Source organism: Tiliqua scincoides, chromosome 4 (assembly GCF_035046505.1).
Source record: "Tiliqua scincoides isolate rTilSci1 chromosome 4, rTilSci1.hap2, whole genome shotgun sequence".
NCBI classification, from domain to species: domain Eukaryota; kingdom Metazoa; phylum Chordata; class Lepidosauria; order Squamata; family Scincidae; genus Tiliqua; species Tiliqua scincoides.
In genome coordinates, this window is record NC_089824.1 from 67,439,843 (window position 1) to 67,466,913 (window position 27,071).

The window sequence follows — 27,071 nt, forward strand, 5'->3', positions numbered from 1 at the left end:
ACATCTCCAACTCTCTTGGCTTCTCCAGGTCAGCAACCTTGGTTTTAAGGAAAAAAAATTTGTTCCCCAACAGCCATGCTGAATTAAGCAGTTCTAATTTTTTATTTATAAATTTTACTACAATTGCAAATGGAATCAATAATTGCACATTCTGGCTTGCATTATTTTCAAGGAGCTCCCCCACCCCCTAAACCCATTTTAGGAGCATACCTATATTAATCTTACCTAAGCTTGGGCTGAACACACTCCACAACTCTGGCATACAGACCACCACAAGATACAGTAAACATTTGAGTTTATTAGCAAATGAAATCACATACAGGTAAGTAGAACAATGTCATATGATGCCAAGTATCAATTTTCATTCATTTCCCTTACTTATTTCTTCAAAAGGGCAAAATTAGTAAACAGGCACTGTAAGTTCACACATTTCAAAGACAGACAGATCTCATAAATCTGAGATTAACTTACATAGTAATTTTAAGAGTTATACAACTACAGAGATTCCTATTAAAACTTAATAATTAAACTTAAAAATTAAACTGAAATCTGCCCAGCTAATTGTGCTTTTGCTCTCCACTCCTGCCCCTCCCCACAGAACTCAGAGCAGAGAGATTTTGCCATCTGGAAAGACCTTCTACTTTAATTTCAGGCCAGACATAGGTCACTTTATAGCAAAAATGTCAGGGGTTAGTGGAACCCAAGATTCCACTATGCAAGCAAAAAGCTCTTTTACTTGTGTGTATGGGGTGGGGGAGTATTGCTCACTTCCCCATCCTGAAAACCTGCTCTGGATTCCTTTCCTGACCCACTAAACTCACTGAGAAGCCTGCAGGCAGATGGACTGGAAGTGTCTTCTACACACACAGTGGGTAGGATTTTTGGATACATGCCAGTACAAGGGTACCCCCCCCCCATATCATAGATCCTGTATCTGCAGATTCACTTATCCATAGATCGAGCCCAGGCCTCCCCCCTTGTGGCATTATAAACGTCACGTCCATCACTTATAAGGCATTAAAAACATCACTTCCGGTCTCTCCATGAAACTGGAAGTGACTTTTTTCACTGTCAGGCTCAGTCTGAGTTCAGCAGAGGCCATGGAAGGAGGTCCACGGCCTCTGCTGGGCTCAGACGACCCTCCGAAGGCAAGGGGAGCGGAGCTCCCTTTGGCTCTGGGGGGGAGGCATTCACTTATATTTGCAGTTTAGCTTAACCACGAGGGGGTGGTTCTGGAATGGATCCACTGTAGACAGACACCTGTATGGTGTATGAAAAACTATGCATAAACCTAGTTACTTCCCATACTGAAAGGTCTCTTGGACAAACAAAACAATTAGATGGACAGGAAAATAGTCATGAGAAAATTCTAGACTGAAGGCAAAGATGGCAAATATTGAGGAGTTTGCATAGACACAGCCTCCTGCCAGAGCCTTTAGCAAGACAAATCTTAAGCAATGAAGTAGTGTTGCTTACATCTCATATCAAATACAGAGATGAAGACCATCTCAGTATTCTTAATTTCAAGAAGAGTGTAGTAATTTCACAGGTTGACTGACAAGATATAAAGGGCACTCTACACCTTCAGCATTTAAAAACAGTTGAATAAAAGGCAGGATTAAAAGTGCACTGCTGAAGCAAAATTTGGCTTTCTGGGAAGAAAAAAAGGATGGATTTTTGAGTTGTTTGCAGATATTGTCCTGACAGATGTTTATTTAGATCTCTTCCCAAACAGTCTCTCCTATTATTGCTTCTCAATATGTTGCTTACTCAGACATATAGAAACGGTACATGAGTGCAACGATAATTGCGGCTATTGCTGGAATCACCCAGTTGGTCCACGAACTAGAAGAAACAACAAAAAGTTAATTTCATACAATTGACTAGCTTCTAAAAGAGATTCCAAAAAACTAGACCTTCACTCTGTCTTTCAGTTACAGTAGTAAATAATGAACTGGCACAATACCAATGCAACTCTAACCATATGCCCAGAGCTAGATCAAAAATGAAGCAAGGCTTCGAAGTTGCTCCCAACGAGAACTCTTAAGTGTCTGATTCAAAACAGCAATGCCTTCTATTGACTATGTGAAATACAGGGGTGTTTCAGTGAACCACTGATGTTTCAGCCTATTTTAGCATGTGCGCACATGTGCACACACACACACTTCTGTGATCCTTTAGTCTCCTAAGTTAGGCTGCCAAGACAACCTGCCGCAATAGTCTCTTTGAATTTAGAGAGCCACATGTCAAGGCAGCCAGGACAGAGTGCGAATTCACGGCGTTATGTCTGGGTTTGCCAAGACCAATAGATGCCAGCCAGCCTCCCAAAGGAATTAAAAGTACCAGCTGACTGGCAACCCAGGCAATACAATCAGTTCAAGAGGTATGTAGAGGTGCCCATGTGATCATAATTAATCCAACTGAATAAACCCATGACACCAGCCACCTACGTTTTAAAAGGTTGCCCACAGCAATACCTTTGTGTGGCCTAGGCCGTTTCAGGTGGAGCCTGTTTATCTGTGGATTTTACATTAGCAGATCTGGCTCAACACAGGTCACCTGGACCTGCGTTGGATCAGATTCAGTTCCACCTGAACCCTCCAAAGGTGACTGGAGCCTCTGCAGGCTTCGGAATGGCCCGTAGGTGCAAAAAAAGTTGCTTCTGGCTTCCCAGGGGAAATCGGAAGCAACTTTTTACACCTTTAAAAGCATTCTGAGGTCTGGGGAAAGCCTCCAAGCATCCAGAGCACACCTTGCTGCATTGTGGGTATGTGGACCAGACCCTGCAACAACATGAGTAAACTAGAGCAGAAGCATTGTTCAGCTGGCCACATCTGGGAAATTTTATGCAGCCACTTGCCTTTTCATCTTCGCATTACTTTGTTTTGCCATGTACCTTGCTGTAATCCTTTTACAAATTCTCTCTTCTTGTTTTGTTCCTTCAGCCCTTTGATCAACACTTGTACTTATTTTATTTGCCTGGTTCATGTTCATTGAGGAGGGGTGGACTGCTACACTTCCTTGCCCAGGGGTGTCAAACATAAGGCCTGTGGGCCAAATGCGGTCCCTGAAGCAATTTATCCAGTCCCTGTTGTAACTGGGTTCTCCCAGCACGATAATTGGGCTCTCTTATCTTGAAAATATGGACAAGACCTGCATATTTTCTCTTCTGTCATTTGCAGCTAATGAGTATCTATGCGAGAACTAAGTGCTTATTTCTGGCCACCATCTGCTTAATGACATCCCTGCTTAATGATGTCACTTCCGGCTCTTAGCAGGCACCATGAATGCTAACTTCAGGCCTCTGTATGAAATGAGTTTGACACAGGACTATTATGTTCTGCTACCATTTTGTTGTCTAAGGAGATATCTCAGATCTAGGGGCTCTTTACTACTTGAGAAAAGTTTTAGGCAGTATCTTTCTGTCTGGGCTTCCTTGCCTTAGACAGTGGCAGCAAAAGTGATCATTTTCTCAGTAAATCCCAGTCTTAGTAGGAAGTATGGCATGGGAGAACAAGGGCCAATGCTAACCACTAGCTGCTGCTTCAGTTTTGCCTTTTGGTTCTTCCAGCTCCTCTTTCACCACAAGTGGAAACACGCATTAAACTTTTTTCAGGTAAATCGATCATAGAAAATACTGATCACTGGTGGCCATGCTAAGTGCATTAGGACAAAAGACTCCAAGGTCAAAGGGACATTTTTAGCAAGAGGGTCAATTCAACAACTTATATACTGCTGCTTATCCATCTATGTATTGTACATTTGTTAGAAAACATAGCCTGTTACTTCATACATTATTTAACAATACTGAAACTTTCTTGAACCATGTGGACTTCTGAAGTCTCTCACAAAAAGCAACATAAAACATTTTCAAGGCACAAATCCAGTTTAAAGGATTGTAAATTTCTCACAATGACAATACTTAGATTAGAGCTGTCCTGAACTTAGGGGTTTCTTAAACCAGTCTACAGCAGTAGCTCCCAAACTGTGTGCTACGGTGCACTCACAGGGGTGCCGTGGGATGGCCTTCCTTTTTGACTCTCTTGTGCCCCACCATCTTGGATTGTATGCAATCCCCAAGATTGGGCACCATCTCCAAGATTTGGGTGCTATCTTGGATCACGTGAGATTTTGTGTGATCCAAGATGGTGGTGCCTGTCTGAGCTGGAAAGAAGAGGCTGTTGGGGCAGCATGACCCAGGTCCGTTTGGAACACACCGGTCTACAGAATCCATTAATTTGTTTACATACAGAGGTGTTTGTTTCCTGTGTGTAAGATAGGATTACAGCCCAAGTCTTACTGAACACAGTGGGTTTACTTTCAAGTAAGTAAACACCATTTTCAAACACCTTTACTTATATAGCACAAGTCAATCATTTGGCCTCTTAGCTGGATGTGAAAAACAATCAATGACCTAGCATTGCAAAAAACAAAAACTCCCACACACACTCACTCACTCTCTCTCTCTCAAACATAACCTACTCCTAATGTAGCTTCTATATAAATTTCAAGTCTTGAAATGCAATAAGCAAAGGTTAACACCACCCCCTCCCCACATGACAGTACAGGTTAAATGGAAGTTATACTATACCTGGAACTAGACTCAAGAGTGGTAATATAAGGGTCCTGAAAAACAAAGCCATAAATGAGTTACAGAATTTAAGAGATCTCTTGTGTTCTTTCCACAACACTAGCCCATGTAATGGCTGACTTGACATTTCTGCCACCAAAGATCCCTTGCATTTCTAGATGAAAGAAATCTTGAGAGGAAGGACTGAAACTTACTTCTGCTTGAAACTGCTAGATTTTTGAAGAGCACAGTCCCACAGAATTACTGTGGGATGCCTGCAAATCCCCTTGAGAGAGTGTGTGGAATCTGCAGCATGCCACTTCCTAATCCTGGTTGTAAACAAGCTCTTCAGAGTGCAATTGCACTTCACTGTTATACTGAATAAGGAAACTCCTGATACAAATGCATGCACTGCACAACAAAAATACTGTATTTCTAGTTGAATTTGCGGAATAAGTAGTTACACAAAAGACTTTCTGGGTTTGCAGGGAAGTTAATGAAGGGCAGATGCATGAGAACAGCTTAGTCTACCTTGCATGCATCAGCAAAACAAATTGTTATGAGAAAGAATTAAGTGTGAAAATTCATGCAAATACATTTATATTGGGATAAATTGGAGCAATGTTTATTCTTTTTAACCCATTCCAAAATGAATGATGCCAAGATGTAATCAGAACACAAAAAACACTTAATTTCCTTCAACGCGCATTGTGCTTTGGTATACCATTAGCAGTTCCCAAGTATTCAAATGTCAACTTGATGAATTCAATTTTAACTTATGGCATGAACTCTGACTCATGGGAGAGGGGAGGATTCAAGCTAGTACTATTCCTGAGAATCTCTAAAACCCTTAATAAGTCTGCATTCGCCTCCTAAATATAGAGAACCTTATAATGGGTATTTTAAGGGGGGGAAAATATGTTTGGTGCCAAGTTCTTCATGGTATTATCAAAATACACTAGAGTTCAGCTGCTACAACTTAGCAAAAACTAGCCAACAGCTATTTCAACAGCTTGGAGCTTTAATTTCTATCCATGATTCAGCACTGAAAATACTTGAACATACCCCTGAAAATTAAAAAAAAAAAAAAGACTTGTTTTAAAGATGTCAGATGATACTTAGTACTGTGAACAATGGATCAAAAAAATGCCCTTCTCCAGGTAGAAGGTATTTCCTGCTAATGAAAGGGGTGTTTCAAACCTAGAAACAGCTGTGAATCCACGTTGTTCAGTTTACCCAGGATCTGTGCTATACAAGGTACAACTACTGTCCAAGCATCGTGCAAGACTTCTAGTAGCTATTTTGCTTCTGTTTGCAAATTCTCTGTATGCTGTCCTTTGTAACTAGTCCCTTTGTATCCAGCCCCCCCCCCATTATAGTAACCAAAGCCATTTCCAAATTGGCCAACACACCCAGATGAACAAAAGTTTTGCCATTTTATAGATTTGCAATTTCCCCAATGTCATAGCCCGATCCAACCAACAAGCCAAGAGCAATCAAAGCTTGCTCCTTCACAGGGTTCGAATTATCGTAACTGCAGTCTTGCTAACCAGCAGAGAGTCTATGGGTGGATCCAACCCGTACCCTCTGGCAACAAGTGCTGTGGTTTCATCACCTCTGGTGAACCTCTGAGGGACGGGGATGCCTTAGTCGTAATTTTCAGCTTTCCAGAGGCCTTACAAGACCTTCTGAGGGCTCCAGAAGCCTGAAAATAACGACTTCCAGTTTTCATCCCCAGCCCTCAGAAGGTCCTCTGGACACGACTGGAGCACAGCTTCAATCATCTGTGGATTTCAGCTCTGGGAATGGAACACCCATGGATACTGAGGGTTGCCCTGTACTACAACCCTGCACTGTTAAGAGTCAAATTAAGCCACTATGGTCTATATGGGATATTTGGATGCTCACAGAATTGTCCCCACATCAACTTTGATCTACACTCTCCCCCACCATTTGAACACAGGAGACAAAAATACAGGTAGCCCCCAACTTACATAAAGGTTCTATTCCAGACATCTGTCTGGAAGTTGGAACCAACACCAATCAGAACAGCGCCATCACATAGGCAAGAAAGCACATGGCCAGATTATAACTTTGCAAAAGCACAGGCTTGGCTATCCTTAAGTTGGGGACTACCTGTAGATGCTTTGCATTGGTGTCAGCTCTTCTCTAGCACTGTACACACAACAAAAGATATATTACTAAAAGATTTACATGATGTGATGATTACAAAAGGGAAATACTTACCACTGGTCTCTGAATCTTTTCATGGTCATCCTGAAAGAAAGTACACATCAATGACAACTAGCACAATGCAGAATGCTCAGATACCAAGAATAAGTTAGCCATTTCACATCAGTAGACTATTGTTTGATATGCTGTTTAATGAATTAGGCAAACACATAACAATCTGTTTTTAAGGCTTTATATAGTTTAAAAGGGGGGTCACAGCTAATCCTTTTGAATTGTTCACTGCCAGTTTCCAGCATACTTCCTGCCCCAATCTAATCTATTTTACCAAGTTTGTATTCCCAGTTTTTATACCAAGCACACCTTCAGAAAAGACATGGAAGGTAACTCCACAAGAAACAAACCCTATCTTGATTAAAATATTTCATGCCAGCATTTCTATAAAACAAGATTTACTTCTTCAAATCCTCTAGAAAAACAGGTATTTCACAGCAGAAGCATGACAACTAAGGAGGCTAAACTGGTCCAAAGCCACAATCAAAAGTGAATCTTGCACTCAGCCATTGTAAATACTTGTACTGATAAAATTCTACAGCTTTTCAGACACTGAAGCAGAGTCAAGCAGCCTAAGAAGGCCAAGTGTGGCTCTGCTGAAGGACAGACAGCACTTACAATGGCATCAGGATTCTATTAACAAGATCATGAAATTTTTTTTTGTACAGGACACAGAGATAAGCCAGATAAGCACAAAGCATATGCCAAGGTTGCATTTTCACAGTATGCTTAGCACAATATGCTAAGCAGTGAAACAGCTAAGAGCAATGCAAAGGAAATGATCAAAATATATACTAAAGCATTTTATCATGCGCTGGACATTTTTTGACATTTACTATTCCCCCATATACCACAAATACCAACTTACATTTTAGTCTAGCGATTGCATGTAATACCTTGATCCAAACTTTTTCAACTGGCAGCTCCTTTGACCTACTGGGCCATTGACCGCAGCTCCCCATTAGGGCTACAATCCTATACATTGTATAGGGTGGTGGGTTTGCCATGGTTCCCCATTAAGGCCACAATACTATACCTTGTATAAGGCAGTGGGTTTTTCGCAAGGGTTCTATAGCTCCCTTACTGCCCAATCTTAAGGGGCAACCCAATCCTGAGCTGCCCGGGAAGCCCCCGCTCGGTGGCACCACAAGGGCTGCCACAGAATCCAGCGCCTCCCACGCTACCACAGGAGGCACCTCGGGAGTAGGGGACGTTCATCCCCTTCCCCCGGGTAAGGGAGGCAGCCCCGCGATGGGACTACTCTCTTTAGTGGCGCCTAAAGGGCGCCGCTAAAGTAAAGGTGCTCGTATAAGGCACGCAGCCTCCACGAGCACCTAGGATCCTGTGGAGCAGAGCTCCACGGATCCTCCTCCTGCCCACCCCCAGGCACGCCTCTGGCACTCCCCCTCCCCGCGTCACACTGGCCTCCCCACCCCCCAGAACACCCCTGTCCCCACCCCATTCCCTGTTCCGCAGCCCGGCAGTCACAAGCACCGCCGAGCTGCGGAACACGGGCGCCCGCCAGGCGGTGGCTCAGCACCGGCCGGAGCTGAGCCACCTCTGGCAGGAGCCCAGTGGTGAGCCCCGCAAAAGTGCCTTATGGCACATTTGCGACTGTGGTCCGTGCCGCAGAGGCGCAGCGCAAACCACAGCACTGGGCTCTTAATTGGTTTCAACGACTGCCCAGGGAGCCACGGCTTATAGTTTGGGAACCGCTGCCTTCACTAACATAGTCTAGTTGTGAACAGTTAATCAAGAAAGTAATTTGTGTGACATCATCAAGATATACTGCAGTTTGAAGAGTTTAAGGCATTTTTCAGCAAGCTGAGAACTGTAATACAGTATCCCCTAAAAATTCTTCAGATATAAACAGATTCCAATAGGCATTCACAAGATACAGTAAGAGTAAAGCTCTCCCAGTGTCTTTTCCAAGTCTTTCTTTTTTTTCAAATACCATCAGTCCAATATGGAATTCTGTAGAATCTGAAAGCTTCCCATTTGATATTCAGTTGTTTTTATTAAGGCCAACCAAAAATGATTACCCTGCCTAGAACTGTGGAATTTTAAACTATGAGCCTCTTTGGTACAATGAATCATTTGTTAATCCTTTTTGCTATATAAATTGCTTTCTATGCTTCGTTGAAAAGTCATATATAAATACTTATTATTAATGTTATGGTCAAATTGATTTGAACACACGTTCACTGCATTCCAAGTGCAAATGCTAACATCACTCAGGCCATACTTGCATAAATGCAGTTGCAAGTTCATTAGTGACCAGCCTTCCCTGTCAGCTGCACAGTCACAGAACTCACCACTCACCACTCTGTAGCTCAGTGTACTGACATCATCACCAAGCACTCCACAGCCACCCCAAGATTCTACACACTCCCCGGGAAAATTGGAGGGAACATTGGTAGTGAAGAAAATTCATTCTTAGCAAGTGTCAGGCCAATCTCAGCACAACATTCCTCCATTTCCCAAGTCGTACAAAAATCATGGAGCACTCAGGGAGAGAGAAGAAAAAAGGGTAGAAGGAAAAAGATCCTGTCCCTTCTGCATGCGTCAGAAGATGTGCTTGGATGTTAAGGGAATAACACAGTTACTCATTCTGTTTCTACAATGCTTTGATGGCTTTCAAGCAGCAACAGAGTTGCACTAGTTCCGAACATCTGGGAAGAAAATTAAATCTACATACTAAACAATATGTCCTGCCATCACACGAAGAGGAGCAGGGCCACACTGTTCCCAGCACCACCACAGTTACATGGGATGGAATCTCAAAGTTGATGACAATTAGAGCCAATTCAGTCCCTGTTTCAGAGGCGAAAAGCAGCAGCATGACTTTGTTCCCCTTCAGGCTATGATGGGGTGCACCATCTGAACTAGCCCAATATCCATTTCTGTCTCCTTCCACATACTACTATTGGAAAAGGAGAAATAACACAAGAAGTTTTGTGGGATTTCACAGCTTCTTTGAAATCTGCTTTCTAAAATACTGGCTCTGAGTTTGTACCGAATGCAGTATGTCCCAGTCCACCCTGGCATGCCTGATATAGAACATTCATGTTGTCAGGGATGTTCAAAAAGGACAACTGGCACATACTGTATTCAGTACAAACTCAGAGAAGCACTGACAGACTTGTCACTGAAGTACTGGATTCCGGTAACTGAAATAAGCACATCACCTGATGGCATTATTAATATAGGTTGGTGACCCCTTATTCAGAATATTCTGAAATATGGAACTTTTGAGTTCCAACTTGACTTTCTTTACCTTTTTGCCTAAAGAAATAAAATCACCAACTGTGTGTCATGCACAAAATTATTTAAAATATTGTATAAAATTACCTTCAGGCTATGTGTATAAGGGGTATATGAAACCAATGAATTTTGTGTTTAGATTTGGGCCCCATCCCTAATAACTCTCATTATGTATATGCAAGTATTCTGAAATACGGAAAAATAAGATATCCAAAATGCTTCTGGTCCCAAGCACTTCAGATAAGGGATGTACCTTGCTTCTTTTGTACATGAACGAACTAGCAAACTTGTGCTCTGGGACAGAGGTTGAATCACTGTAACATAGAGCAAAACTCAAGCTACTTTGGCAGGTCTATACTAGATTGCTACCTTTAGTTATTTGATTTTTCTCTGTAAACCGCTTTGTGAACTTTTAGTTGAAAAGCGGTATATAAATACTGTTAATAATAATAATAATTCTGCATAGATTTTATATCCTAGTAAATACACCAATATCAGAGATGCTCCAGAACAAACAAGAGTTCTGTACTCACTGGATGAAGTTCCCCAATAATGAATGTTTCAGACAATCCTCTAGCATCTGTGGAATGGCCAACATCCTCAAAGTTTTCCGTAGCATCACCTCCTGCTTGTTCCCTTAGCACTTCTTCACCACCTGGGTGCTGCAAGAAAAAAAACTCATATTTTTCACTTGCATATTTTAAGAGCAGTTCCGTATTGAACATGAATGCTGGGAATGGGTCTTTTTATTATTTTTTACCATCCATTTCTCATTATTTGGGAAGGAATCAGTCACAATACAATCCTATGCATGTCTACTCAGAAGAAAGTCCTTTTGTGTTCAATGAGCTTCACTCCCAGGAATGCAAGCATAAGATTGCAACTCCAGTGTTGTAGTACCATTGACTTACAATCTGAAAATAGTCATCAATTTTCTCCTATTCTCTGCATCAATTTTGAATTGCAATGACCTCTCTTATAATAAAATACAAAACATGAGAACTGCTTTACCAGATCAAGTCAAAAACTCATCAAGCCAAGCCTCTAGTCTCTAGAAGGAACCAATCCAATGTTCCTAAAAAGTGAACAAGTAGTAGTCACAGGAGAGCATCACTAGTTCATTTACAACATTTAGTAGTTAAGAGGTAGTCTGTCTTAAAACATGAAATATACATTTCACACTGAACTGATACACCTATGCAACAAGATTATTGGTTCCTGAGAGGACAAAATGAATGAGAGAGCAATGCTCGTTTCCATTAGCCCATATTGCTAATGGGGAAGCACATACTGACAGCAGAGTGCAACTCTCTCCCACTCAATTTAGTCCTGCCAGTGCTGATGAGAATGTCAGCACAAAGGAGTCTAAAAAGAACGTAAGGAAGTCACACTGCCCCCCCCCTTCTCAGGAGAGCTGCCCCAGCATCTTGAGAAAAGGGCCATAGCTCAGTAGTAGTGAACATGCAGAAGGTCTCCGATTAAATTCTTGGACTCTCCAAGTAGGACTAGCAAAACCGCTGCTCTTTATAAACGGACTATTTGAGAGCTTGTAAATCTTGTGGAGTCTATCTTGTCAGCTATTAGATTCCCCCGGAGCTCACTACTAGGAGTCTAGCAGGCTCAACTGGATGTTTAACTCCTCCATATCTTCCTGATTCTTGAGTAACTTTTTTTTTTTAAACTGGATTTTTACTTCTTGCTTCCTAATTAAATGGGGGGAAAAAGAACGTTTTCTCCAGAGGAGGTGGAACCTGACTCAACTCCCCACTTCAAACAAACCAAATTGGAGACATTTTTCTCATAGGAACATAAGAACAGCCCCACTGGATCAGGCCATAGGCCCATCTAGTCCAGCTTCCTGTATCTCCCAGTGGCCCACCAAATGCCCCAGGGAGCACACCAGATAACAAGACACCTCATCCTGGTGCCCTCCCTTGCATCTGGCATTCTGACATAACCCATTTCTAAAATCAGGAGGTTGCGCATACACATCATGGCTTGTACCCCATAATGGATTTTTCCTCCAGAAACTTGTCCAATCCCCTTTTAAAGGCGTCCAGGCTAGACGCCATCACCACATCCTGTGGCAAAGAGTTCCACAGACCAACCACACGCTGAGTAAAGAAATATTTTCTTTTGTCTGTTCTAACTCTCCCAACACTCAATTTTAGTGGATGTCCCCTGGTTCTGGTGTTATGTGAGAGTGTAAAGAGCATCTCCCTATCCATTCTGTCCATCCCCTGCATGATTTTGTATGTCTCAATCATGTCCCTCAGGCGTCTCTTTTCTAGGCTGAAGAGGCCCAAACGCCGTAGCCTTTCCTCGTAAGGAAGGTGCCCCAGCCCCGTAATCATCTTAGTCGCTCTCTTTTGCACCTTTTCCATTTCCACTATGTCTTTTTTGAGATGCGGTTTTGAGAACTGGACACAATACTCCAGGTGTGGCCTTACCATCGATTTGTAAAAAGGCATAATAATATTAGCCGTTTTGTTCTCAATACCCTTCCTAATGATCCCAAGCATAGAATTGGCCTTCTTCACTGCCGCCGCACATTGGGTTGACACTTTCATTGACCTGTCCACCACCACCCCAAGATCTCTCTCCTGATCTGTCACAGGCAGCTCAGAACCCATCAGCCTATATCTAAAGTTTTGATTTTTTGCCCCAATGTGCCTGACTTTACACTTACTGACACTGAAGCGCATCTGCCATTTTGCTGCCCATTCTGCCAGTCTGGAGAGATCCTTCTGGAGCTCCTCACAATCACTTCTGGTCTTCACCACTCGGAAAAGTTTGGTGTCGTCCGCAAACTTTGCAACCTCACTGCTCAACCCTGTCTCCAGGTCATTTATGAAGAGGTTAAAAAGCACCGGTCCCAGGACAGATCCTTGGGGCACACCGCTTTTCACTTCTCTCCATTGTGAAAATCATTGTGAAAATCTCTCCATTGTGAAAATCTCCTCATCTCAGCCTTCAGGAGTCGAAGCTGCATTAATTAGCCCTCCATCTTCCCCCTCCCATGCAGTTCATTCGACGTTGCCTCCTGCTTCTAACAACTCTGATAGAAATAAGCAGCATTCTCCCATATCCTTATATGAAGCAGATAAACCACATGAACTTGGAAATTTATTGCTGCAGTATTCTCACCTATTACTGCAACAGTCTCAGCATTCTAACCTCTCACACGGTTAGTATGATTTTTTCTCAAACTGAGATTATAGTGGGACTCTTAAAGGAACTACACCATATTATTACTTCATTGCAGCCAAGTGCTCCTTGCTGCTACATGGAATAAAAAAAACTTTGTGCAAACTCCTCATGCAAGTACTTACTTTCACCGAGGCGTGAGAGTAAATCTGCTCAACTGATTTATGAACCTAACTGCATCGCAGTTATAATTCCTCAGCGTGGAGGGAACCACCCTGATTGGGGCAGATTAAGCCAAGCCAAAAGACATCTGGCTTCTCTACTGGGGACAACTTTTTCCTCCATTGATCTTCCAAAAATTGAGAAACTGCTCCCCACTAGCTCCATGGACAGGCTTTTGCTATATTTCTCTTCCACTCACATCCTGAAGCGGTTGTTCCAGCGTGCAGGAGCTTTAAGGAAATGTGGAATTCTCATCCAAAGACATTTCAAGAACAGCCAAGTCACGAGCCTCCTTCCATCTTTTTCCTGTAAGCATGAATCTAGGACGCCGATCCCTCCTACAACTTTGAACCAGAACTCAAATGGGAAATCTCTTTCGTCTCCACCAGTCACGACCGACCTCCGGAGTGTTTAACAGCTTCTGATCTTTCTTTCCCCCAAATGGAAACGGACTGCCCTAACCCCCAGGAAAAAGCTCCCGAGACTTCTGTTCAATCCTCACGTGCTTCCAGCTCTCAAACTTCCCCCGTGATTTTAAACCTTTTGACTAAACCTTCTGTTTCTCCCACTCCAGCCAGCTCTACTTATGCCTGTGAGGATTGTATTTCTTTATCACCTCCCCCATTGTGTAATTCTGCTATTTCGTTATACCCTAATTGCATAGTGGAAAATTGCTCCCACCCCAGTTCTTTTTTGCTAGTGGATGCAGCAGCCCAATCTATACCTCTGCCCCCTCCCTAAATGGTTCCTCTATCCCAATTCTCCTATACGCAGATGATGCTGTATTACTATCTATCACCAAATTGGGTCTTCGTAGGTTGCTGAGCTCCTTCCAAGAATACTGTCTAATCTTCTGTCTTTCTCTTTCGTCAAAAATCTTCAAAATCTTCGTAAAATCTTCAAAAGATTTCAGTTTTTTTAAAATCTTGGACATTGTCCTCCTGGAGGATTGACAATTTAACATTTCAGCAAGTTAAATCCTTCAGATATTTAGGAATTATTTTTCATTATAGACATTCTTGGTTGTTCCACCGTAGATCTGCCATCTCCTCAGCCTTGTTATCTCAGAAGGCGATTGCTCGGTTCCACTTCTATAAAGGTAACCAATATATCCCTGCTGCCATTCTCTCCAAATACAAGTTTATCCTCAACTATTATATGGAGTAGCTGTTTGGATTGAAGCAGCTAATCAGGAGATAGATAAGGCAGCTGCTAAATTTTTGAGAAGAATTCTTGGAGTCCCAAACTTAATTAGGTTGTCCACTATGATTTTGGAATTGGGTATTCATCTTCCCACCACTGTAGCTTGGGCTTCCATTTTTAGGTTTTGGCTCAGACTCCATCTTAATATTCATCCGAATTCCATTCTCTTAGATTTATTAAAAGACCCTTTTTTATCTAATTGGTGTAAACTTATTCATGCCAAATTATCTTCCTTAGATCTTTCTCCCGAACTTTTAGCAGATATGGACCTTCAAAAAGCGCATCATCTCATCAAACTCGAACTCTGGGAGCAAGAATACGTAACACTATTGTCAAATTTAAATCTGACCTGTTCACCCCTTTTCTTTGGACTGTCCCCCTCCCTTGGCCGCCCTGTGAATTATTTTGTCCAACTCGCTAATCCGAGGAAAAGAAGGGCTTTCATGTTGGCGAGACTGAACATATTTCCATCGGCAATACAGCAAGGGAGATTTTCTAAAAAAAACCATTCAAATAGATTATTTTGTTCTGCTGAACCAGATACCCTGGACCACATTCTTCTTCAGTGCCCTGCCCATCATAATCTCAGGTCCCACCTACTTGGCCCTTTTCTTTCCTCTCTTCCTGTTTCCCTTGGTGGTCCTTTCCCAATTCTTCTTAGCGATTATTCCCCCCCCCCATATCACCAATTGGCGGCGGAATTTTTAGTGGTAGTCTCTATGGCAAAGGCCAGAAGCTAATACCCGGTAAAGTGTATCTATTTGCTATGTTATATTTATTATTGTCTGTGGACTTCCAATATGCCAATAAAGGTTTACCAAATTAAGTAAGACTAGCAAAACCTGGTTCTGAAATCCTGATTGTTGCATAGAACGTCAATCAGCACCATACCAATGCTGAGCTAGACAGAGCAATAGGCCAATTCAGAATAGAGGCTTTTTACAGGATCCTGTCAGAAGTGGGCATTCTGCAAGTCCATAGGCCAGTGGTTCCCATACTGTGGGCCATGGCTCCCCGGGGAGCCACAGAAACCAAGAAGGGGAACCACAGAATCCTCACAAAATCCCCACAGTCCTATATAATGTATAGGATTGTAGCCCTAATGGGGAGCTGTAGCCAATGGCCCAGTACATCAAGGGAGGCAGCAGTGGAAAAGTTTTGGGAACACTGCCATAGGCCTTTGCAGGTACCCACTCATGTCACCCACCAACTCTATTCCTCTAAGTGATGATTTATCAAAGGATTAAAAAAAGAAAAAGAAAAAGAAAACTCCATTGCAAAATCTGTCCTACCTATGTTTAACCATTCAAACTACACAAGGAAGAACAACAGTTAATCCAAGTCATAAGTGCCACTCCAGCCAAAGTACTGTAGTGATCATTACATAAAGTTTGTTTTAACTCACACTACTGGACTTCAGAAATTTATTTACTGCATCTTGTTTCAAAAATAAGTTTAATGAGAAGCCTATGCTATAATTCAATAATAGAACTCTCAACAAAACTAAAGACAGCTTCCTATTCTTATCAGAAAAGGCCATTTGAGCAGAAGTGGAACACAAAGCAGCTTATATGTAAGAAGTAAAGTAATGAATACCTTTTTACTATATACTATATTTACGGTTCCAGGAGAACATAGGTGAAGCACTGCTGGGTCAGGCTATGTCCCATCTAGTACAACATTCAGCCTCCACCCATTGTCTGCACAGAAAGGACATTAATACAACACTAGTTTCATACCATCCAAACAAATCATCACTATCTAAAGATGCCCCGTTACACTATCAGAATCCCAAATATTATTTCTGTTGCCTAAAAGAGACAAGCCTGTACAGCTTTGAGTGTACTTTACAAACAAAATGATTGGATTACAGAAGTATGTATACAATGCTAATGCACAATGACTAAGCAAAAGTTACACAAGTGCACAGAGTAAAGTTTATGCATGGTCACCAACTTGAACAAGGTTAAGGGAGTGCATGCAAAAGCAAGATTACGCAAGGCAAAGGAGAACGTGCAAATACGCCCAACAAATCCTGCCCTTGAATCAGTTCTGATAATCATCCTGGGGAAAGGAGTGGAGTAAAGGTCTTGGGCAAGAACTGAACCTGACAGCTTTGAGATTTAGAACTCATTTAGACAAGTAAATCCCAAGAACCAGTTGGACAGCAAAGTCAACTAAAACAGCTTTTCAGAAAATATGAACACAGACTCAAAAATGCCAAGTACTTTCCATCATCAGTTACATAAAGCAGACGGGTTCCCAGTATTTCATACAAAGAGCTGTTTCTGAAGAGTATTCCAAGAAATCGCCTCAGATTGCAACACACACTACAGGGAAAAAATCCATCGCTATGTGTTATGGACATATTTCTGCTACAGGTAGCACTAAAAAACACAGAAGAATGTACTTTAGCTCTCTCAAAATATCTGACCTACAGCTAAAGGCTAAAGGAAAAGTGACAAGAGAGAAAACACATCCAGCTGGATAATATTTGGTTCAACTTGTAAAGTAAGATGCTACCCTGTGCTGTTAAATCTGATTGACAGAATATCTCCAGGTCATTCCAGATAGCCAAGATGCCTTAGCTGAAGTAAAAAGGCCTGAATTTGGAACCAAAACAGCACCCACTGAGGTACAGTCCCCTGTTCACCCAATCCAATTCACAGAGGTGTTTGCAATGTATTCTCAAGCCTCACTACATAATTTCATTGAGAAAAATAGGGAAATAAAAGCTGGCCACATTTCCCTTCATGAATCTTTGCAGACGCAATGTTTTAGTATCATTTCCAAGTTCAACCACACATAGGACTAAGACCAGAACCATTACAATCTCCTCCCTTTTGAAAGCTTCAGGAATCCAAAGTATTCACTAAAAGGTACTAGAGAGATAACAAAACTATCTTCACATGATAAACGGCTGCAAGCATGCACTACCTGTTCACTCTGAACTATGTCAGGTGGCAACTGCACTGGAGGCAAAAGACAGAAAAAGTAGCAGGGAAATTCGACTACTAGTGACTACCTTGCCCCATAGTCAAAATTTAACAATGACTATATTGATATTAAACTATTAACTGAAAGAGGTGTGGAGATAAAAAATCCCATTAATCTGTAAGAAGCTGAATTGATGTCTCAACTAACACAAAGAATCTGATTGTTATATATCTGAATGACACAAGAATAACACGTTTGCAAACATATAGCTAAAGCAAGTATGGTCTTCAGGGAGCTGGAACAGACAGCAGCACCCTGCACAAAGTGTACATTGTGACAAGGCTAAGACTGTTATCCGTTTAACCAGTAAAACAGTCAAACATAGCAAACAGAAATGACTTCAAAGATTTCCCTTTTAGTCACTTCAAGCAGGATGGATTTGAAGTGTTTTTCTACAAACATTTTTGTAGGCATTCCTATGGCACCTAACCCAAGTGATTCTAATGCAGCTGGGTGAAGCCATTTCTGCCCAATGTTGCATATACGCAACAGGGACCAAATGTGTACACCTGTGGGTTGGGCAAAAAATGGGTTAAAGCTAGTCACAAGAAGGCATACCACCTCAAATGGATTTCTAGCTTTGCTAACAAGGATGACCTTTTTTCTCTTTACTTCTGCTCCATAAAGAATTTCAGAAACATTTCATTTTATTTTTCCCTCTGCACACCTGTCTTGGTTCATTCTAAATTGCTCACCTAAATTAGCAGGCACAGAGAAAGTTCTCATGTTTCATTTAAGTACTTGGGCGTGACTCAAAGAGAAAACACCCATCTCCAACACCAACCTTATGCAATGGGGCAATGGCAAGGCAGACAATAAGGGAGGGATAAGGCACATAACAGCAAGAGCCCAGAAGAAGCACACATTTTCTGAAACATGAAGGTGTTTCTGTGAACAAAATGCAATGTAGCAGCTAGCTACACAATATATGTGTTCATTTCAGTTCTTCATATTCTTTGTCCAAGTTAAGTTTGCCTGCCTCAACTTGCTTGCTCACCCAGCAGTGTATAAAATTTTCATTTTATCAGCAGATGCAACTTCCTTTAGTGAACATACATACACTGTACATCAAACCATAAGCCACAATTCAGGTATAAGATCCTAGACCAGAAAAGGACTTATGAAGCCATCCAATTCAAGCCTCGTTCAAGAGGAAGGACAACCTTTCCAGTGCCTCCTTCGCCCCACAGCTGCCCTATCTTGCTTCCAATTCACATATGCAATTCAGATCACAGCATGACTTGGGCAACAAGGAGGCATTTACAACACTGATAGCTCTAGAGCACGGGTGTCCAAACCCCGGCCCTGGGGCCACTTGTGGCTCTCAAGGACTCCCAATCTGGCCCTCTGAGAGGCCCCAGTCTCCAATGAGCTCTGGCCCTCCAGAGACTTGCTGGAGCCCGCGCTGGCCCAACGCAACTGGTCTCAGCGTAACAGCCAACTGTTCAACCTCTTATGTGAGCTGTGGGATACGGGCTCCCTCCACTGCTTGCTGTTTCACATCTGTGATGCAGCAGTGGCAGCAAAGGAAAGGCCAGTCTTGCTTTGTGCAAGGCCTTTTATAGGACATGGGCTATTGCAAGACTTTCATTCATTCATACAAGTTCCATCTCTAATGTATTCACTGATGTAAATTTATTCAAATTTGAAATGTAAATTAACTCTCCCCCCCCCCCGGACACAGTGTCAGACAGATGATGTGGCCCTCCTGCCAAAACGTTTGGACACCCCTTCTCTAGAGATCAACAATTTTCAACCACTGTACCATGGCACATTAGTCTGTCATGGATTGCCCAGAGGTGTGTCATTGGGAGTTTGGAGCACAGCAATTAAAAATCATTTTTTTTTAAAACCTGGGGTTGCCTCCCACTTTGCCACCCCATGTCCCTTGACCCAAAAGTAATTACAGTGATGGGACCACAATCACTCCTTGAACCATGCCAGGAATCCAACCCACTCCTGGTGCGATTCCATGCCACTCTCGGCCGCACCTCCTTTCTCCCCTCCAGAGGAGAGGGAAGACACAGTCTAGAGCGGTGCAGAATTGCACCAGGAGTGGCTGCAACTCCCGACGCAATGCCGCTCTGAACCACGTCTTTCCTCCTTTATAGAGTGACACAGAATCATGCCTGGAGTGGCCGCAACTCATAGCCACTCTTGGTTTAATTCTCCATCTTCAGAGGGAGATTTTTCTTCCCCTTCTCTTTTTTAAAGGGAAAGAAGCAAGCAACTCTGCCAGCTTCTTTTTCTTAAAAAGATGAGATAAATGGGCAGCAGAGGACAAGGCTGACGGCTGGGGGCATTTGCCCCCCTTGCTGCCCCTACGTACACCTGGGTTCTGCAAGTCTGTTTCTATGGCAATTGTCTGTAGTAAAAAATTGTCTGTCAAGACCTTAGCCAGTGGAGGAAGAGGGACAGATAATTCTGTACTACAGACAGTTCACCTAGAAACAGAGCTGCAGAACCCAGAAGAGTCTCCCAGATGACATTACAAGAGGCAAAGACCATAGAGAGGTCAGTGTCCTGCAAGATGAAAAATGCAGAAAATCACTGCTCTGGATGATTCAGAACTAAGACACATGTTACTGCTTGCTCAAATTCAGGAGAGAATCCTAGGACTGCAATTCTATACATATTTAACTGGAGTAAAACGTACTCCCCAGTACATGCTTACCTGGCGGAGCCATTGGTTTTCTTGCAACCTACATGGATTGAAGAGGGAACACAGTCTTATAAATGGTGTATCTAGCACATACAGTAGGAACCATCTGGGCCATCCATCAGTACTACCATGTTCCCCAAGGTCAGTTAGGCAGGCACCTTCAGATAACCCTGATTGGCAGTAAGACCATATGCTAATAGTGCCATAATTACCTAATAAGATCACTTGGTTGTTCTCAGCAGTTAAAACAGTTTCATGTCAGAGGTAACTTTTCACAATCAGCTACTTCAGTCTGTGTGTCTTATTAGGTTCTCTCTCTATCCCTCTCATTTTACTTGCATTTTAAATGCTGCCCAGAGCACTAGCCATTTTTAGTCGAAGAATAACTTTCGTGTTTTATAAACAAATGCAGATAGAATATTTTGGGTGCCTGATGACACAGAAATAAGTTTCTGTTCAGATCTATTATTATTTTTTTCAATGAATTGTAAATACCATCCAATGGGGCATCCAAGGCAGCTTACAATACAAAAGGAACACTACACAATAAAAGATTAACACAATATTAAAACATTAAAAACAACAATCAGACCCAACTGGATCACCAATTGGATCACCAATTCAAATCTAACAACAGAACCTTGTTAATTAAGATCTAACACCAGAAAACTTTCAGATAACATTTTAAATGAAAAACCAGGTAAGTCTACAAGAATTGCACATTTCAACTCATTTTCCAGGACAAGAATACTGAAGCCGAATGAGATCAACTTCAACATAATCTTTTCACTACATTGCAGAGGTTAGGCCCTGCAGTGGAATGTAAGAATTGTGTAAGATTTAGCATGTGAGTATTGGGTAAATAATTTATGCGCTGCCAATGGCTTATTGGTTTTATATATCAAAAGATATTCTAGTAGGTGAAAGCTGATAGGTGAAAGGGTGTGCAAACACAAGGTTGCACAAGCTTGTATTTATTACTTATTCCCAACATGGCGAAGTTCTTCTGAGGCAGGTGCACAGGATAACCATCATATGTCTTGCATATCACAGCCACCTAACCCTGAACATAGTTACAGATAATTTGAACTGTAAATACACTTTACTCTAGTTTGTTAAAAAGTTAACTTCATGTTTGTTTTTTTAAAATCATGGTTATATTGGTGAATAAAGTTTTAAGAAGTGCAATTATGTTTTAAACGTGGCATAGCTTTCTTGATTTAACTTCATGTTTGTACTAAGAGGCACCAGAAGTGCATTCATACACATAGGATACATCTTCACAAAGCTTTCTCACAGCCAACGTATAGTCTTCAAGCTTTTACCATCTTGATAGAGCATAGCAGAGCATGCTATAAGAGGCTTCCACTTCCCCAGCAGGACCTTTCCAATGAACTGATCAAATGAAGTCTACATTTCTACAGGAGTCAGATTCATGGGTCTGCCAGAGAGCTCTCAATGGCTTTCACATGAATACCAAATCCAGGAATGCAACCATGAACCAAGTGCAAATGTTCATCAAGGACAGCTAAAAAGTTTCAAACTGCTTTCTTAATGGTGGAAATCAGGGTCAAAGAGAAACAGTAAATAGATCATATGCATAAACTCAGCAACTATATTATTTCCAGTTAAATATAAATTATGAATAAAGACCTGGAGACCACAATACTCATTAACTGCTTCCTACACTCACACAGACTGGGCTACAAAAACTGTCGCACTTGAGGATCCCCTTTAACTACAGCAGGATAATGAGCATGGTTGATATAGGCGTCCAGTTTCATAACACTGGGACACAAAACCTCAATCCAGAGTGGCTCACTGGATGTGAAAGTGTGACATAGGACAGCGGCTCTCAACTGATAGTAAGCGTACTACTAGTGGTACTTGGGGCAGGGTTATGTGGTACGTGCAGCACCCACTGCCCAGCAGTGAGACTGCAACAGTTGCTTCCAATGGCGATAGGAAGCTCAAGCTGGTGGGCAGAGCTCTAGTGTGTGGCATAAGAAAAAAAACTTGCCTGTCTGCCATGAGCCTCTAACTGACCTTGGAAACATCAACTGAAATCTCCAAATCCGGAAGTAACTGGAGATGTCACCATCAATTACTTCCAGTGGTACATTCGAAGACAGAGCAGCAGCAAGTGCTAGATCAGGGGAGGAGCACTGAGAAATGCTGACCTAGAACAAAGTTCATGGATTTTATTTGAGGTAGCTTGTTAATGTTCAACCAGTGAGAGTTTGTGGTTTGCAATCCAACCATACTTCTTTCTGAAACCAACTCTTACTACACAAGCTGAAGTACTGTATTGCTAATGCTTCGCAGGGAATTACAGTGGTTAACTGAAATGTAAACCACTGATGAAGTGCATCTCTTAGAAACAAATCTACGTTTCAAGAATAAGACAAAATATATGCTCAGAATGCAAAGTAGCAGCACAATTGTTATTCATCTAATAGCACACTTCTAAAGTTTTAATGAATTTAAAAATCAACAAGCATTTTCCATACACTGTGCTACTCCACAGCTCAAGACTGAAGTGCCACTCTGCAGGGAAACACATGCTCATGTGCCTATAGCAGGAATTTTTACCCACATCTAACTGCAGTTAGCCACTGCCAAACTGTCACCCATTTTAAAAATGGTAACTTTCCAAAGCTGCTTACTAACTGACATATGCGAGTCATGTGAGAAAGCTACAATTCAACACTGAAAAGTCCCCTACACATTTCAGTGTGGTTCACACAGTCTGGACCACATTATTGCCTCAATGAATGTGCCAATACAACAGTCCTTCCTATATGCAACACGAATGGCAATGGTTTAAATATTCAACTTTTTTTTGTTTCCAAACAGTAACAGCTCAAATGCAACTTATGCATTTCCCCAACACAATCATAGGCATACTGGTAAAATGAGTTTTTTAATTATATAAACTATTTGCGTGCCTAACAAGTACTTCCTATATCTAAATGTATTTCAAAAATACAGGTTGAGCCTCATTATTCACATGGGTTCTGTTCTGAGCACTCACTTAGATGGCAAAAAATGCACTATAGCAAATCAATTTAAAAAACAAAGTTCCCTTGCTCCAGTGATTTAAAAACAGCCTTGCTGACCTCTGTGATTTAAGATAAGAGTCATTAAGAAGACAATTGTCCCTTCACCAAAGCAAAGTCATCACCTTTCTTTCATGTGCTCAGGGAGAAGGGAGGGGTCCACTGGGGAGAGAAGGATTGATGGATTGTCAGCCAGCTGCCCCCCCCCCTCATTAAGGAGGCTATTGTTAAAGGACTGTTCAGTTTTTTAAACTGATTTTAAAGGGGTGCATTTTTCCTCTTCTCCAGGGATCAGCACATTCCTTCTCATTTGCAGGGGCTATTCGTGTTCAGTCAAATCCATGTATAAAAATCCATGTATAATAAGGCTGGACCTGTACACACAAATACATACATGTCAAACATGGCTTCTTTATACACAATAGCCTATCTAATTAGGGCCCAATCCAATTTTCCAGTGCCAGTGCTGCTGTGTCTATGGGTTATGCACAACATCTCCTGTGTTGGGGATGCAGTCACAGAGGCCTCCTTGAGATATGGGAACATTTGTTCTCTTACCCCAGGGCTGCATTGCGGCTGCACCAGTGTTGAAAAGTTGGATAGGATTGGGGTGTTAAAGAAGATGAAAACTGAAGCAGCTGCTAATTCATCAATTAGTTAAATAGAGAACAATGTTAATCAGGTAGTAGTGTAATGAACATATTACTCAACTCTTTATCTGGGAAAGATCCAACAGAAGGATTTCAACTTCCTTAGTGGTGGTGTACGCCAAGTCTCTGGTTTCAGCATTGCAGAACCAACCAGAAATTTAGCAACCTTACTTTTTCCAAATTAAACCATTTTAAATTGGCTCACTGTGTCCACAGTGAGATTTCTTACTAGGAGGGCAATCCAAGTTGTGTTTACTCAGAAGCAAGTTGTACTGAGCTAACTGGGGCTTACTTTCAAGCCAGTGTGTGTATGTTGGATTGCAACCTAAATTCTTAAAGCGAAATACATAACTGGGAACTGTGCTCGACTGAATAACTTTCTCATCTCAAAAGAACTACACATCCTCAAGAACAGGACTACTGTAACACAGCGGTCTTCAACCTTTTTCATGCCATGACCCAATCCATCAATAAAGTATGATACTGGGGATAATACTGTTGAACCCAGATCCCTCCCAGGACCCCATCTACCCACCCCATCCCTCTTGCCGCCTATGTAACTCCCTCCCAGCACTGTTCACTGTAACCAAATATTCTTATTAGAAAGAGAACAAAGAGTTACCATGAAGCCTGCCTCTAGTGAAAGCTATTTTAGCACAATAGCTTAGAAACTGAGCAGGACTGGGGAGGGGGGTACACTAGATACCTCCCCCTTTACCTGGTGGTGCTCTAGTCCAGAGGCCTTCAACCTTTTTCATTCCCCTAAGCTGCTGCAACCCCACAACTGAGGACTGCAACCCCACTAGGGTCCTGACCCCAAGGCTGAAGAACCCTGCCGCATCTCCACTCTTAAATGCTAACCACCCCCACCCCTTGCGCGACTCTCCTAGTCGTACAAGCACCTGGAATCGTGTGCTGCTGCTAAGCCCCGTCTGCTCCCGCTAACATGCTACTGCCACCACCCAGAACCTGTGCTTGAACCGTCCAGGCCCTTCGTTCTCCTCCTGCATGGGAGCAGCAGAAGCTGCAGCTCCATCTCCCTCTTTATGCAACACTCGCCTCCTCCAGGAACTTGGTGAGGTCATACACGCGGTGGTGCAGGATGATCCAGGTGCTCTGGCTGTGGTTTTGCTTCTGGATCTCCTCGAGCCGGTAATATTTGCCCCGCCACGGCTCCTTCCCGGGCTTGCTACTTTCGCTGCAGGGCTTCGACATCACCGACGCTCCACTCTCGGCTGGCTCTGGCTACTGTCCTCTTCCTGCCCTGACCCTGGAGTGCATCGGCGGCGGAACTCCCAGGCTTGGAACGTTCACTCTTGGAGCGCGCGCTGATTGGTTCCATCGCGGAACGCCGCCCCGCCCCCTGCCCTCGCAGGCCTCCCATTGGCTGCTTTCGGAGAGAATGTTGCTTTTTTTCCGCTGGTGACCCCCACATTCCAAGAAGCAGCGAGTCCTGCTGTCTTTCGATAGAAACACTGTAGCGATAGGGAGGGGGAAGCATGCGCGCTGACGTCAGGCGTGCAGCCCGCGTCGAGAGATTAACCGCTCTTGCAGCCCAAGCCTATGCATGTCTACTCAGAAGTAAGTCCCATTAGAGTCAATGGGGCTTACTCCCAGGAAAGAGTGGACAGGATTGGGCTGTCAGTCTGCTGCAATAGTCTTGGCTACCCTTTCTCTCTCTTGGGGTATTCCTTTTGCAGCCCAAGTGTATTGTGCATTCCAGTGGTCCCCAAACCTTTCAGCACTGGGGACCACTTTCTAAAATGCAACCTGTCAGGACCCACCAGAACAAAATGAGATCTAGAAAAGAAAATTTTAATGATTAATTATTAGTTAATAATAATTGGGGTCCTGTGTTCCCAAGGCTGCTATGTCCAGTGTGTGTGTGTGTGTGTGTGTGTGTGTGTGTGTGTGTGAGTCTGTTCGCTCTCACTCTCCTTAAAAATGGTGTTGAAGGAATGCATGACAGCCAGATAATTATCAGAGGCTCATATTTAATAATAATAATAATAATAATAATAATACGTATTTATATACCGCCTTTCTTGGTCTTTATTCAAGACGGTTTACATAGGCAGGCTTTATTGTATTGTATTGGCAACCTTCAGTCTCGAAAGACTATGGTATCGCGCTCTGAAAGATGGTTCTGGCACAGCGTCTAGTGTGGCTGAAAAGGCCAATCCGGGAGTGACAATCCCTTCCACACCGGGAGCAAGTGCAGTCTGTCCCTGGTCTGTCTCCCTGGCTATGGGCCTTCCTTCTTTGCCTCTTAGCCTCAGACTGTTGGCAAAGTGTCTCTTCAAACTGGGAAAGGCCATGCTGCACAGCCTGCCTCCAAGCGGGCCGCTCAGAGGCCAGGGTTTCCCACTTGTTGAGGTCCATCCCTAAGGCCTTCAGATCCCTCTTGCAGATGTCCTTGTATCGCAGCTGTGGTCTACCTGTAGGGCGCTTTCCTTGCACGAGTTCTCCATAGAGGAGATCCTTTGGGATCCGGCCATCATCCATTCTCACGACATGACCAAGCCAACGCAGGCGTCTCTGTTTCAGCAGTGAATACATGCTAGGGATTCCAGCATGTTCCAGGACTGTGTTGTTAGGAACTTTGTCCTGCCAGGTGATGCCTAAATACACTAAATAGATGTGTCCAGGTGCTCCTGAGTGAAGCAGGTCTGATCTACTTTTCTAGAGGGCTGTGCATGTACGCAGACATCCAGAGCTGGCCCCCACCAGCCTCCGTTGCTCTTCCCCCCCCTCACTTCCTGGTACAGTGAGCCTTCCTTATCCACATGCTTGGCACCTGCAGATTTGACCAAACGAGAACTGAACCGTTATTTTCTTTAAAATTTCTTTATCCAGCCATTGCACAGCGCTTGTTTGCCTCACACCTGCCTCACAACACCACTAATGCAAGCTTACGCAATTTCCATGTCTTTAGCTGTTTAGCTGTTTCATCTAAGAGAAGGAAACTCTGACCTCAAACTTCCACTGCCTTGTGGCTACATCCAGTTGTGGAAAAGGCTTCAGGAGTCAACCTCGAGGCAAAATCAGGAGCC

The 27,071-nt window shown here is 42.8% G+C and overlaps 1 protein-coding gene across 1 annotated transcript; it reads right to left on the reverse strand.

Annotated features, from left to right (window-relative positions):
* Window positions 1–278: 278 nt before the first annotated feature.
* On the reverse strand, window positions 279–25,309 carry CYB5A (cytochrome b5 type A). The gene is made up of 5 exons (XM_066624172.1): window positions 25,078–25,309; window positions 10,612–10,740; window positions 6,818–6,847; window positions 4,592–4,626; window positions 279–1,845 (listed from the first exon to the last, which is right to left on the reverse strand). The coding sequence occupies exons 1-5, from the start codon at window positions 25,231–25,233 to the stop codon at window positions 1,767–1,769; spliced, it is 429 nt and encodes a 142-aa protein (XP_066480269.1). The 5' UTR covers window positions 25,234–25,309; the 3' UTR covers window positions 279–1,766.
* Window positions 25,310–27,071: the final 1,762 nt, after the last annotated feature.

Bases quoted from the DNA above. Each gene is read 5' to 3' on its own strand.
- CYB5A (XM_066624172.1), bottom strand. From the start codon at position 25,233: ATGTCGAAGCCCTGCAGCGAAAGTAGCAAGCCCGGGAAGGAGCCGTGG. The intron at 10,741-25,077 runs GCGAGTGTTGCA...TTTTTCTTGCAG, and splicing joins TCACCAAGTTCCTGGAGGAG to CACCCAGGTGGTGAAGAAGT. The intron at 1,846-4,591 runs GTATAGTATAAC...TGTTTCTTCTAG, and splicing joins ACTCTTGAGTCTAGTTCCAG to TTCGTGGACCAACTGGGTGA.